The sequence below is a fragment of the Oreochromis aureus genome, linkage group 22 (genome assembly GCF_013358895.1).
Source record: "Oreochromis aureus strain Israel breed Guangdong linkage group 22, ZZ_aureus, whole genome shotgun sequence".
NCBI classification, from domain to species: Eukaryota; Metazoa; Chordata; class Actinopteri; order Cichliformes; family Cichlidae; genus Oreochromis; species Oreochromis aureus.
In genome coordinates this window covers 32,317,448-32,332,475 of record NC_052962.1, presented here as the reverse complement: position 1 = coordinate 32,332,475, position 15,028 = coordinate 32,317,448, and the positions used below count along the sequence as shown (strand labels likewise).

At 40.3% G+C, this 15,028-nt stretch overlaps 3 protein-coding genes across 4 annotated transcripts in view; 1 reads left to right on the top strand and 2 right to left on the bottom strand.

Moving 5' to 3' along the window:
* The window catches only part of LOC120435545 (proteasome subunit beta type-8-like), a 1,468-nt gene extending 731 nt beyond the window's left edge, over nt 1-737 (bottom strand). The window contains exons 1-2 of the mRNA XM_039605327.1: nt 400-737; nt 24-165 (exon numbers count right to left, since the gene is read on the bottom strand). Coding sequence (XP_039461261.1) covers nt 24-165; nt 400-549 — 292 coding nt within the window. The 5' untranslated portion in view covers nt 550-737. The remainder of the gene's footprint in view (nt 1-23; nt 166-399) is intronic.
* Nucleotides 738-1,168: 431 nt separating this feature from the next.
* Nucleotides 1,169-8,736, bottom strand: LOC116324037 (proteasome subunit beta type-7-like). 2 transcript variants are annotated; one of them, XM_031744583.2, is made up of 8 exons: nt 8,599-8,736; nt 8,252-8,339; nt 7,007-7,104; nt 6,548-6,688; nt 2,667-2,782; nt 2,336-2,394; nt 1,897-2,048; nt 1,169-1,553 (listed from the first exon to the last, which is right to left on the bottom strand). In XM_031744583.2, the coding sequence occupies exons 1-8, from the start codon at nt 8,658-8,660 to the stop codon at nt 1,442-1,444; spliced, it is 828 nt and encodes a 275-aa protein (XP_031600443.1). In that variant the 5' UTR covers nt 8,661-8,736; the 3' UTR covers nt 1,169-1,441. The 2 variants fall into 2 exon arrangements, with proteins under 2 accessions (XP_031600443.1, XP_039461635.1); XM_039605701.1 differs by having other exon boundaries at nt 1,169-1,527.
* On the top strand, nt 8,665-13,102 carry LOC116324038 (proteasome subunit beta type-6-B like protein). Its single transcript, XM_031744584.2, has 6 exons — nt 8,665-8,803; nt 9,288-9,358; nt 9,890-10,021; nt 10,235-10,364; nt 10,454-10,598; nt 12,656-13,102. Exons 1-6 carry the CDS (start codon nt 8,756-8,758, stop codon nt 12,781-12,783), a joined length of 654 nt encoding a protein of 217 aa, XP_031600444.2. The 5' UTR covers nt 8,665-8,755; the 3' UTR covers nt 12,784-13,102.
* The last annotated feature ends 1,926 nt before the right edge of the window (nt 13,103-15,028 follow it).

Here is a 15,028-nt window from a genome sequence, read left to right as displayed (position 1 = left end):
TAATTTTTAACGTCTATGTTTACCTAAGTAGCGGCCAGCTGAAGCTCTGGAGTCCACAGCCACGATGACTCCATGCCTGAACTTGAAGGCCAGAGTGGTCGTCCCGTGGTTCATTTCAATACAGACAGCTCCATCACGGTTACAGGACTTCAGAAACCCTGAAGGCTGAAATGAAACCAAAAATAAACAGAGAGAGACGCGTGATCTGTAACAGCACCGTAACATAATATTTAGCATAATATTTCTAATACCCTAATGTCTGTAGAGCTATTTCGTTTGATAAAGAGCAAAAAGGTACCACACACTGAAAACGAAACGTGTAAAACTGGAACTACGGCGCGTCTGATGCTTTTACAGGAGTCAGTATGTTAATTTAATGCCAGATGTAAAGACACTCACCTCTACACCAGGCGGTACCGCAAATTCTTGAGTTTTGCTACCAAAATTGTAGTGGTTGGTTTGGTCGACGAGGAGCCTCTGTCTCACTGGAAGTATCTGTCCGCGGACTTCAGAAACAGACTGAAAGTCGCTCACTTGAAGAAGTGCCATTATCTTTTAAAACAGATACACTATATCCTAATTATATTATATAGAGAATATGTTGAGTTTTTCAAAAGGACGAAGGCGATTGGCACCAACAAGGGTGATTTCCTTGTACGTGACAAAGAAACAGAAAGTGAAAGGGTTTTTAACGATTTATGAAAATATTTCACTTTATTTTTCTTTCTTAAAATTGGACGCAAAAAAATGCAACACAAAATCGAGGCGCAACTATCTACCCAAATATGTACTCAGCTGTGGCTTTTTTGATTGAATAACAAAAAAGTTATTCAATCAATACAACTCGGTGATATACGTGTTTCTAAAAGGCGGACTGACCAATGTAAGTGCGTTTTATATGTCTCATCATCAGTCTCTAGGCGGAAATGCAGCATTCATGTTTTGGGAACCCAGCATACACGCGCTAACGTCAATGTTTATAATAAAAAAAGGCTACTCAGTGCAGTTGTGTGTTTTAAATGGGTTTTGGAGACCTAGAATGTAAATTAAAGTACTTTGAGTCAAATTCTGTTGGTTTACATGTGCTATAAAATAAAGGTGACTTGAAATGATTTGGGGTACATAACCAATTACAAACCATGTAAAGAAAAGAGTAACAGACATCATCTGAGTTTGTAAACAGGATTTTATTAAGTGTTTCAAAGATTATTCAATATTGTAACAACATTTGCTCTCTATGGCCTAGTATCAGCCTCCATGCTCACAACAGCAAGAAATCCTTCAGAATTACAGCTTCTGTATTATTCCATATCACACTGAATCAGCAGAAACTATGATGAAAATGTTTATAAAACACATGTTTTTCTACATCTTTTTAGAAACACAATAAAAATTAACCGAAACCAAAGATGGTATGTGCATGTTGGTTGTGTGTTGCAGCTCACGCCGTCTCCATCTTCTGCACACTCTCCTGCACAACCTCCAGCTTTAAAGGGACTACTTTCTCTGTCAGGAACGGTGTCATGCCTGGACGATATTTATATTTTATTTTCCTGAGACAGAGACAGATCAATAACATATTAAAATTGAAACCTGAGGGTTAAAAATGGAGTCCATTAATCTCAAAAGGATATTTTGAAAAATCTTTGTGTACACAAGACATATAATCAAAAGTTTTTTTTTTCTGCAGACAGAAATGGGATACAAAGTGTTTTACTAACCTTAGATTCAGTGAGGAGCAAAGATGAGTGAAGAATTTATCAAAAGTGTGCACACCATACCAGAGAAACAACATAAGACAAAAATAGTGTTAAGTTGTTGAAAAATGACAAATGTTCCTTGATGTTTCTCCCAACTTCAAAGTACTCTGTAGAAACCATACTGATAAATGCATACCTGTTGTCTTTGTACTGGGACTCCTGGTAGGGTCTGATGTAGTCCACTCTTTGTTTGGTGATGACACAGATGTCGATGTTGTTGCCTGAGCCGAGGTCATTCATGATGCCTGCTTTAATAGCAGCTCGCACCAGCTCCTTCGCCGGCTCCAGCTGAGAGAGGACAGAAATCAGATGAAGAAGCAAACAGACACACAGAAAGCAGAAGACGAGGACTTAATCTGTTTTTAAATCTAACTGCAGCAATTCCTAATTTTTTTACAAACCATTTTCAGTTTTTCTTTTTGGCCACAGAAACAACTGTTTAATCAGCTTTTTGTATAAAGTAGAGATTCTTACAGTCCTGCTTCACTGAAATTATTCAATTTAAATAAGCTTGTGATCAGGTTTAAATAACCAAAAATGATTTCACTGTACATACAGCAATTTTTGTCAATTACCTCCAAGTCAGGTTTGAACCCATCCTCTAAAATCCCAAGAGCAGCCAGATCACCAGATCCTGCATGAACACAAAGTAAAGTCAGCTAAACATAGACTGAGAGTCTGAGAGTGAGTAAAATCCAGCACAAATGTATAATAATATTTACATTTGGTAAAAAAAAAAAAAAAAAAAAAAATCATAATTGCTGACATTTTCACATAGAGTATAGCGTGTTTTGAAATATTCAACTAAACAGCCAGAGACAAAAGCATCACAGAAACACCAACCAAGGAACGACGAAAAACACAATGTACGCTAATACTGTTATTAAAAGAAGTTATATTACATACCCATTGAAAGGTAAGGCACCTTATTTACACTCCCATATGGCCCTACAGTGTACAGGTGGTTTCCAGTACAATCCACTCCCCCCAGAATAAGATTGGCACCAATTTGGCCGTGATACCTGAGGGCGAGACCAAACATTACTGATTAACACCACAGATTTCTATTACCACTTTAAAAACCTCCACTAACAGTAAACTCACTTCCCACTTCTAGATACATGCACCTACTGAAGATGGCGCCGGTGAGGTCGGCTGCCGTCACGACTGCTCCGACCACCTTTTGTTCGTTTTTGTTTTTTAAGTTAGTTTTCAGCGTTCTTACATCGTCAAATTCATCACCATTGGGTACATTAGGTATAACAGTGACACTCTTGTTTCTATTGGTATACAATGTACTCACAATTCGAAGCCTTTAACTCCGGATCCGAGCTGGCCGAGTGAGATCTTGAGGGAGAACAAAGGACGCGAAGCGGCGGCCTCGAGGGAAACGAGCCGGCGTCAGGAACAGGCTGAGAGCTCGTGCACACCGCACACCTCTGCCTAGCATCCTGCTCGCCAACGTCCAGTCACTGGAGAACAAGCTTGATGACCTCAGGGCCAGGATAAAGTTCCAGAGAGACATTCGGGACTGCAATCTCCTCTGCTTCACCGAGACATGGCTGAACCCAGCGGTGCCGGACCACGCCATCCAGCCGGCCGAGTTCTTCTCGGTTCACCGCATGGACAGGACACGGGACTCGGGGAAGTCAAGGGGAGGCGGCGTGTGTTTAATGGTGAACAACAATTGGTGCAACAGTTCGAACGTTGTTCCTCTCACACGCTCCTGCACACCAAATCTGGAACTACTGTCCATCATGTGTCGTCCTTTTTATCTACCTCGAGAGTTTACATCGGTCATTATAAGTGCCGTTTATATACCACCACAAGCGGACACGGACACTGCCTTATGCGAGCTGCATGAGGCTCTCACCCGGCATCAGACACAACACCGGGACGCCGCGCTTATTGTGACGGGGGACTTCAATAGTGCCAACCTCAAACGCGCAGCGCCGAACTTTCACCAACATATCACCTGCCCCACCAGAGGTGAAAGGACACTGGACCACTGCTACACTACGGTCAAGGACGGCTACAAGGCACAATCTCGCCCTCCGTTTGGCAAATCCGATCATGCCGCCATCTTCCTCATGCCAAAATACAAACAAAGGCTGAAACAGGAAGTTCCGGTTCAGAGGAAGGTCGCGCGCTGGACGGACCAATCGGTGGCCGCGTTACAGGACGCACTCGACGACGCAGACTGGGACATGTTCAGAAACAGCTCCGATGATGACGTCAACGTGTTTACGGAAGCGGTGGTGGGATTCATCGGGAAACTAGCGGATGATACCGTGGAGACAAAGACTATCACAACGTTTCCCAACCAGAAGCCGTGGGTGGATAAAACCATCCGCGACGCTCTGAGATCCCGCACCGCTGCCTACAACACGGGACTCGCGACGGGGGACATGGACCCGTACAAAGCCGCGTCTTATGACGTGCGGAAGGCGGTGAAAGAGGCGAAGCAGCGCTACGGGAGGAAACTAGAGTCACAACTCCAACAGAGTGACTCTAGGAGCCTGTGGCGGGGAATAAGGACAATAACGGACTATAAAGCACCAACAACCGGTTTGACGAACGCGGACGGGACTCTGGCAGACGAGCTGAACACTTTCTACGCCGCTTCGAGGCTGCAGCTAAGGACTACAACGATGCTAGCGCTAGCGGCGCTTAACGGCTGCAGACAGGAAGATACTGCCAACACCGAAACGTGGCTCGTCATCTCTGAGCATGACGTGAGGAGAGCCTTCAAGAGAGTGAACACCAGGAAAGCAGCAGGACCAGACGGCATCCCAGGTCGTATCCTCAGGGACTGCGCATACCAGCTAGCTCCTGTGTTCACTGAGATATTCAACATCTCTTTATCTCAGTCGGTGATCCCCACATGCTTCAAGGAGTCCATCATTGTTCCTGTCCCGAAGAAACCACACCCTGCTTCTCTCAATGACTATCGCCCTGTAGCCCTCACCTCAGTAGTGATGAAGTGCTTTGAACGCCTGGTCAGAGACTTCATCATTTCTTCACTACCAGACACACTGGACCCACTACAGTTCGCCACCGTCCAAATCGTTCCACAGACGATGCCATCTCTCATCTCCTCCACACATCACTCACTCACCTGGACACTAGAAGGGGGAATTATGTTAAAATGCTCTTCATCGACTACAGCTCTGCATTTAATACCATAATTCCTTCCACACTCACCACCAAGCTGGAGCACCTGGGACTCAGCTCATCTATGTGTCAGTGGATCTCCAACTTCCTAACTGGCAGACCACAGGCAGTAAGGATGGGTGGACATGTCTCAGCCTCCACCACTCTCAGCACTGGAGCCCCCCAGGGGTGTGTTCTGAGCCCCCTGCTGTACTCTTTGTACACATATGACTGTGTGGCCACCACCAGCTCCACCACCATCATCAAGTTTGCTGACGACACCGTCGTGGTGGGCCTGATCTCTGACAACAACGAGACGGCCTACTTGAAGGAGGTTAGGAATCTGGAGACCTGGTGCCAGAGGAACAACCTCCTTCTAAACGTCAGTAAAACAAAGGAGTTGATAGTGGACTTCAGTACTAAGCAGGAGAGGAACTACCAGACCCCCGTCATCAACGAGTGCCCAGTGGAGAGAGTGGACAGCTTCAAATACCTCAGAGTTCACATCACGCAGGACCTGTCATGGTCCTGTCACATCAACACCATAGTGAAAAAGGCCCGACAGCGCCTCTACCACCTCAGACGCTGAGAGACTTCCGACTGCCCTCCAAGGTGCTCAGGAACTTTTACACGTGCACCATAGAGAGCATCCTGACGGAAACATCTTAACCTGGTTCGGGAACAGCACCATGCAGGACAGACGAGCTCTACAGAGGGTTGTGCGATCAGCTGAGCGCACCATCCGCTCCGAGCTCCCTGACCTGCACTCAATCTACAGCAGGCGGTGCTGGGCCAAGGCCAGGAAGATCGTGAAGGACCTCAGCCATCCCAACAACGGACTGTTCTCTCTGTTGAGGTCAGGAAAGCGATTCCGCTCCCTGAAGACCAACACAGAGAGACTGAGGAGGAGCTTCTTCCCGCAGGCGATACGGTCTCTCAATCATCACACCACCACATAGAACGGACCCACATATATGGTTCTTACACACACACTGGACAGTCTGGACTTTGTTTACACTTAATCACTTTAAGCATATTTGCACTGCACAAGACACCTACAATGTGGTTTGCACAACACTGGACATTATATTTCTCCATCTCCATTTAATACTTGTAAAATGCTGCTGTTATTGTATATATATTTATATTTCTTCATACATTCTTATATATTTCTATACTGTGTATTGTGTATTTTGTTGTACAGCTACTTTATTTTCAACTTTAATTCATATATATTTATCTTATTCTTTCCCAGTTAAATTTACCCTTCATTCTAATTTGTATTGTATTGTGTATTTTGCTGTACAGTTATTTCAGTTATTTTATTTTAAACTTTAATTCATATATATTTTATCTTACTCCTTCCCAGCTAAATTTAACCTTCATTCTAATTTGTGTTGTACAGTTATTTTATTTTCAACAAATTCATATATATATTTTATTTTATTCCTTCCTAGTTAAATTTACCCTTTTAATTTTCATATTTATTTCCTATCTTATTCATAGCCTTTTCTTTTTTTTCTTTAGGTCACGAGCAGTTGTGTAAGCATTTCACTGCATATCGTACTGTGTATGTGACAAATAAAAATTTGAATTTGAATTTGAATTTGAACCTATGTGTGTGAATCAATCACCTGTAAAGCATATCCTGCAGTATGTTCACAGCCATGACGACACGAGGGTTCCTCCCACTGTTCAGAGAGTAGATGGCGAGGTTGGATGAGAGAAGGTCTGTGGTCTTTTCTGTATCTGCTGCCGTACCTGCTCCACAACAACTACAGACACACAGATCCAGACAAGAAACAAAAACTAAAAAATTATTCAACAATCCAGAGAGTGGAAAAGGTAAAAGAAGAGAGAAAGATGAAAAATCAGCTTCAAGAAACACAGAAATCCATCATTAAAAAATCAATAGGTCTCTGGAGTATGTAATTTCTAAATGAAAGAAAATGGTAAAAAGGTAGTTATCAGTTAAATGTCCTGCATATTGTAAAAATGGTAACACTTCACCAAAAAACAACTATAATCACACTGAACACTGTGACTGAAAGTTGTTGAGGGTGTAAACATATTTCTCCTCTCGTGAAACTTACTATATATTTGGAGAGATATAGTGAATCTTGGCACACATCTTGTCGGCCACCACTTCGCCGGAGGTGGCTCTGGTATCTGCTCCCAGCACCACCCCATCCTGCAGAAACAAATTAGGATATTAAAAACAGATTTTGGAAATCTTTTTATATTTATACACAAGAAAAAATTTCAGGGGCTGCTCCTAAGAGTAAATGCTCCACTCTCATATAACTACCCTTAGGTTGCCTCCAAGCAAGGACCTGAATTCATAGTTGGTCTGGTGGAGTTGCACAGACTCCCACAATGTTTGACAGCAAATGAAACATTCAGCTTCCATGTAAACATATATGTGGATGTAAATGAATGACAATTCTTTTATTGATTATAATTGTTCTGTTGACGGGAACTCGACACACAGTAAGACATAGTATTTGCACATTATGTATCTATTGAAAGTGTGTTTTCATGTTTTAGTTCTGTAACTATAACTGTTAACTTTTTACACTGTGGCTCACTTTTTCTTTTTTTTTTTTTAAAAGTATACAGTTCCATAAAAATAGTTGTCCATTCCATTTCAGCCATTGCTGTTTGTGAAAACTGATTTCAGACTTTTAAACTACTCTTATATGAGCACACATCCACCAAGGTAAGAGCCAACACAGGGGTTTGTGTAAGTGTGTTTTGTCTGTTGGCAAGATTATGCAAAAGTCACTGAGCTGAATAAAACTTGGTGGAGTGGTGCTACATCAAAAGAAAAGGAAGAACCTGTTAAAGTTTAGTTTTCCCTGGTAAACTTTATGTGCTATGGCACAAGCTATGGCCTTAGCTTTGATTGTGGATCATCCCTCACAATGCTGACAGTCACCCATGAGCCACTGCAGGCCCATAAAGGGAACATATGTATTCAGTGAATAGTTCCAATGATGTTTCAGCATGAAGCATTTAAAAAGTGACAGATAAAACACAACATTTCCAACATGATAATCATTTTTTGTCACATCACTCATCAGTGGACATCTGAAGGTTGCACACGCCCTGAGTGTAGTCATGTGTTGAATCTCTGTTCACAACTGCAGCACCATGAAAGACAAACTTTATTTAAAAATGAAAGCACCTTTGGTATTTTGTGTTTCAGCAAGTTTATATTAAAAACAATAAAAAATTAGTTATGTTTTCAAAATGGTGAAGCTCAAAGTTATAAATCATGGACTAAAACACAGCAAGTCACTATTCCGTTTATTAAAACGAAGCAGGTTAACACTCACCTTGAACACCACTCCTGCGATGGTGGTGCCTGTTTTCATAGCTTTGGGAGTGTTTCCTCCATTAAAGAGACCCTCTAATGCAGCGTTTCTATAGAGAACAGAGAGAGGTGAGGGGATGGGGGCACGTAGTGTGTGTATAAGACAACTTTTCAATAGCTGGGTATTGTAATAACAGTTATGATTGGAGGGATCTTTGCATTGTCTCCGTGATTAATCTGATATAAAAGCAGGACAAGTTAGTTTCGTTTTTGATCTGGATAAAAGTTCGGACTAACCGACGGTTTCATTTGATTTCTGTCGTCACTGATTCAGTCTGTAGCTCAGATAATATTAAAATAAGCTCTTACCTTGCTGTATTATCGAAATTAAAGCCAGGTGTGGGAGTTTCGAAGATATTTGACAGCGCCATTGTGGAGTTGAGTGCGGCTCCTCTGCGCGTCTGGGAGCGCTTGAGGTCGCTGTTCTAAGCGTCAGCTCTTCCTCTCTTTCGATCCTGAGCTAAAAATGGAGAAACACTGCACGGACTCACGAGTCAAAGGAGTCAGCACAGGGGTAAGTAAACCTGAACCAGGTAACGAGTATTTTCATCTAAAAACGAAACATAGAAGTCATCGTGTGTAAAATAAGAGGTGTAAACAAATCACTGATATCGCGTTTGAACAGGTGACGCGTTTACCTGAAAACGAACCTAAAACAAACTGAAAACACATTAACTCGATATTTTATTTTAAGTAAAAGTTTACTTTGAAGCTCTCAGCCTCTTCATTATATTTTATAGCTTGTAAGATTTCTATGAAGAAAACGATCTGCTATGCTTTCGTTTTTAGCCGCATCCCTTCTCAGAACTCTTAATCCCAGAATTCATAGCGTTGTTCAGGTCTGACTAACTAACACATAGTATAAGGGGAAAACTGTGTATGTGATGTACTTAAAAATATTTAACTAAACACAAGAAGAAAAATATATTTTTCTGCTAGAAAAATAAAAAATCATAATGCAGTGTAAACCAATAATCCTCCCCCCTCTTCTTCCTCAGACCACCATCCTGGCTGCCATTTTTGATGGAGGGGTTGTGATTGGGTCAGACTCCAGGGCTTCAATTGGAGGGTGAGAAAATAGACTCTATTGTTATATATTAATACAGATGGACTGTTAATAATCTTTATGATAAGGCAAAGAAACAACAACAAAGAATTATCAAGATCACATGTTATGAAGTCCAAAATTACACTTGTAGCCTATTAAATAATGCTTAATAGCAAATATGCAAGAAGTCCCACAGAGAATGATACTGTCAGACATTTTATCTAAAATAATAATAATCGATTGCATTTATATAGCGCTTTTCTAGGCACCCAAAGTGCTTTACAATTCCACTATTCATTCACTCTCACACACTGGTGCAAGCAAACCACAGTTGTAGCCACAGCTGCCCTGGGGCAGACTGACAGAAGCCTCCAGGTGAACAGGTGCCTAATGCTAACAATCAAAAACACCTTTCCTAACCATGCGACCAACCACTAGACTATTACAAAAAAATAAAAATAAAAATAAGCAAGACCATCACAAAACACATGATTATTAATATCAGTGTAAAAAATGTTTGCATGGCTCAAACATTCATTCTCACTTCTCCAGAGAGTATGTTTCATCCAAGACCATCAACAAGGTGATTCAGGTTCACGACCGGATCTTCTGCTGCATAGCTGGTTCACTCGCAGACGCTCAGGCCGTCATCAAGACCGCAAAGTTCCACCTGTCCTTCCACAGGTATGCATGTGATATGATTATTTTGATGTTTGCACAGGAAAATCATGTTAAATATACATTTAACTGTTGTTAACTGTTGTTTTATTAATCCTATGTTAGTTTCAAACTACAAACCTGCTGCATATACATACATTAAACATATACAAAGCCAGGTAAAGATACAAATACATATAATGTATACAAAATGCTTGGCTCCTCCTTGACCTCCTGCAGTGTCCAGATGGAGAGTCCTCCTCAGGTGATCGCAGCAGCATCTGTGTTGAAGGATTTGTGCTACAAAAACAAAGACGAGCTGCAGGCCGGCTTCCTGACAGCAGGCTGGGACAAGAAGAACGGACCACAGGTAGGTGATCAGTGTGAAGTCATTAGCACTGATGATGACAGCGAGTCCACTCTGCTGTGTGTAACTGCACCTTCTCCCTCCCTCTTCAGGTGTATGTCGTGTCTCTAGGTGGGATGTTGATCAGTCAGCAGGTTACCATCGGTGGGTCAGGCAGCACTTTCATCTACGGCTATGTTGACGCTAAATACAAACCTAACATGACAAAAGAGGAATGCCTCCAGTTTGCCACTAATGGTATGAATTATTTTTTGTCATAACTAATAACTTTGAACCTGATTTCTCACAATGTTCATTTGAAGATTTGCAAAATGGGTTTACACAAAATAATGATGTTTATATGAAAATTAAGGATTATGAAACATGATGATTTTCATCATGGTAGGCGATGGCTTGAGACCAACAGTTACATGTTACCTCTGGGATGACAAATGCCACAGCCAATTAGAGTTTATGATTGTTTATGACCATGCTGCTGATGCATGCAGAGTAAAAAGAACATTTTTAATTAAATGAAATTCTGCAAAGACCAACAGAACAATTTTCACATTTACTCACAAGTATACACTACTACAGTGTTATCGCTTTGATGTATTAAATGTTTGATGTATTAAATGTTAATATGTATTAAAATACATATTAACATATAACATATAACTGCTCTCCCCTAGGAGCTCAGTCTGGGGGGAGTTCTTTTTTTCTCCTCCTCTTTCCCCATGTATCATGTATTTCCATTGTTTTTTCATACCTCTCTGACCTGTCTTCCCAATGTTATGTTTGTGTATTCTATGTATGGTCAGAAGGGGTGCTCATGATGGCGCCGGATCGTCTGGCAGCCTTTAAAACAATTTCCCTCGGGATAAATAAAGTATTATCTATCAATCAATCACCATTTTCCAATTATACTATTTACAGTATGTATTTTAGTTTCTAGATAAAAGTAAATACAATTTGCTTTACAAATATCTAATGATTCAATGCAGAAAGTAGGGCTATGCGATATGACCAAAATCTCATATCCCGATATAAGACATCTATCGTCCCGATAATGATATAAATCACAAAAATGTAACATTTTCTGTAAATTCTGTGAATCTCGGGCAGCTCGACTTGCGTGAAGTGTTTCCAGGTGGGCGTCGTGGACCTAGAGTCGAGTGTTTTAACCGATGCATGAAACTCTACATTTTTAGACATAAGTTGTAACGGCCCCCGTTTTCTTTGAGTATTTATTACACAGCGTGCTGCGGGGAAAAGCCTGTTCTAACGTTTGAGTCTAAGGTTTATTTTTTAGCACCTGACGGCTCTTTTTTTGCTTCTCATCCGTAAATACTCTGATACACGTGATTCAGTTTATTTTGAAAAGTCTCAACAGGATCTTGAGCTTTATTGTGAAAGGTTTATGTGGAAAATAAACAAGCGGACACACGGTAGTTTTACCGTCGTTGTTGCTAACGACAACGCATAAAAACAGGCACTTGTCCGTCTGTAGTGTGGCTATATTAAATATAAGAGAAAGAGAGAACTTTAAGAAATCAATATAGCCACTACAGTGACCATCAAAACGATGAAAAAATATTGCCGTAAACAGTTTATTTTGCGACACCACGAAACAAACGATAGCGTAAAATGAAACGATAGACGTTTTTATATCGTCATCCGATATTTATCGTTATATCGAACAGCCCTAGCAGAGAGGTGTATAAATACATAGTGAGTGAGAAAGGTGACTGAAGAAGAAATGCACAATGCATCATTAGAATCCCCCAGCAACCTATACCTATTGTAGCATAAGTAAAGGAGGATTCAGGGTCACCTGATCTAGCAATAATGAATTACAGTAGTCCAGCCTGGAAGTAATAAATGCATGAACTAGTTTTTCAGCGTCACTCTGAGACAGGATATTTTTAATTTTAGAGATGTTGCGCAAATGGAAGAAAGCAGTCTTACATATTTGTATTATATGTGCATTGAAGGACATGTCCTGGTCAAAAATGACTCCAAGGTTCCTCACAGTGTTGCTGGAGGCCAAGGTGATGCCATCCAGAGTAAGAATCCGGTTAGATACCCAGTACAATAACCTCAGTTCTGAAAACCTCATAAGAGGAAGACTTATATTTATACTTGAATATTTATAAATGACAATAAAATTTAAAAGCAGTCAAATTATTGTTGGTAATATAGAAGTTACTGTTAGAACCTGAATTACAAACTGTATGCCTCAACTTAACTGATATTTCTTCTGCTTTCTTTTCTCCTCCTCTGCCTCTCTTTGCTTCATCCCTCCTTGCTCACAGCTCTTGCCCTGGCCATGGGCAGAGACAACGTCAGCGGGGGTGTCGCTCACCTGGTGGTGATAACAGAAAAGGGGGTGGAGCATGTGGTTGTACCTGGTGACAAGCTGCCCAGGTTCCATGATGAGTGACCGCCTTTGTTCCTCCTACCATCAAACCACCAATGAAAGAATAACTGTTTCAAAACTAGACTTGTATTACCTGTTTGGTTTGTTTAGGATTGGGATGCAACAAAGTCAGACACACAAAAAGCAAGTTAATATTCTGCCAGATATAAAACCTGTGAACCACAGAAACACTGCTGTAAAAACATTTGAGTCTTATTACGAATTTATACAGAGTTCAACTTTTTACCCTTTTTTGTGATCAAGTTACATGCTTTGTGTTTTTATCTAAAAAGTAAAAATTAAAAAAAAATTGGAAATTAAAATAAATAGAAATCTTAAAATTTTCCAAAGCCTTGTTTTTTGTCCTCTTTTTCTTTTAGATGAATTAAAGGAAAATTCAATATAAAATTTCCTAGCAATGTGATGCACAATCAGAACAGCTTCACTGCTCCTAGGCACGGGCCTAGCATAAAACTCGGGGCTCTATGCATAAACAGTCTCTATGTGCACCCTTTATTAGTGATCCATACGTCTTTTGTTTTTTTGAATAAGTAGTTGAGCCTACAACTATATTCAATAATCTGCAGTGATAATTTGGATAACCAGCAATGAACCCACCGTGTACCACATTTTATAAAAATCTATGATATGTCCATAAGTCTGCAAAGATTGAAATCTCCTCACATTTAAACATTCATTTCTCGATATACTCTAGTGTACAATTATCTAATTTTTAATTCAGTTTAGATTATTGCTTCAGCCCTCCACAGCAATTCAGATTTCTCATTTGGCCCTTGGGAAAATTAATTTCCCACCACTGCTGTACAAAAATCAAGTTTATCAAACACATTTTTGTTTATCAAACACTAAAATTACAATACTTTGGTTGAGAGAGCCTAATAGCAGTATGTCAAAATGCTTTAGATTACATTAGGTTTATGACTTGACATAATATTATTAGAGACATCATATATAGCAATTTGATGGTCTTACAAATACTGATTGATTTAGTAATACATGAAAAACGTTGCCAGAGTATACACAGTTATGTCAGTAACGGTCAGTAAAAAACACATCCATTGCAAATTTTCTGTTTTGTTTTTTTGTGCTTTTTTAAAAAATGAATAAGCAGTGTTGTGCAATTTTAAAATGCTTTTTCATCAGCCCATTACAAGCAGGTAAAACTTGATGCTAATTTATGTCAGTGTTGCTCAGCTTTCATTTGAAACTGTTATTGATGCAAATGATTGCATTGATTGACAATATGACCTCACCTTGTGTCACGTCATTTGCAGAAGGACCTCCTGCTGCTTTATTCTCTGGCTGTTTCTTAATGAGCATGTTTCATAGTGCTAATTTGTTCAGATAATTCAAATAATGTCACATATAAAATTTGCTGACTGTTTTAACTATTGATCGTCTTAAACTGTTAGTTTTGCTCTCCTTGCCTCTCTTTTGAAAGAAATTTGTTTACAGCTGACTTCCCTCAGTTTACTTTCCATCTGCTTTCTTTCTTTTTTCTTTCTATTTTTGTTTCTTGGGAGAAAGACATCTCACATTGTGCATTACCAGTTACTTGGATAGAATAAATCAGTGGTTGTTTAAAGGAACGTCCAAATGAAGTGTTTTAAAAAGAAATTAGAAATTTAAAAAGATGCAAACAAAACAGACTTACAGGTTTACAAGAGCCACTCCTTCCATTGGGGCCCTGGATGATCAGTCTCTCTTTTCCCCACCAAGATGCCCCAGTTCCTTGGTCTGATTCTCCAAGTTTCTGAACATTTCTTCCAGATGGCGTTCCCCTGTTTAGTGTTTTGATGATGGCGAGTGGTGTCTTACATGATGGTCCAATATCTGGTAAAAAATATGTGTTCTGTTGGGTTGAAATTTGGTGACATGATCTTGATATATGATAAGGTCTGAGGTAGATTCGCATCATTCCCATTTTGAGCAAAGCATTCACTGACACGGTGGATCCTAAGAATGAGAGCAACATGACCCTGGAAGACTCCACTCACATCAGGATAGATATATTTCCTCACAGGATAAAGATGTTTAGTAGTAGACCAAAACAATGGCATCAGCATAAGAGCTACTGAATCCCATAATTGTAGGTGTTTTAGGTTTAGCATTGGTGCACACCAGACATGCATTTGCTCTTTTGTTGTAAATATTGTGACCCCCTTTTACACTCCTCCCACATCTCTGTAGACAAGTGCGTATGGTTTTTGCACCACTGCCCTGCAACCCTGCTATAAATCCCTTCTAC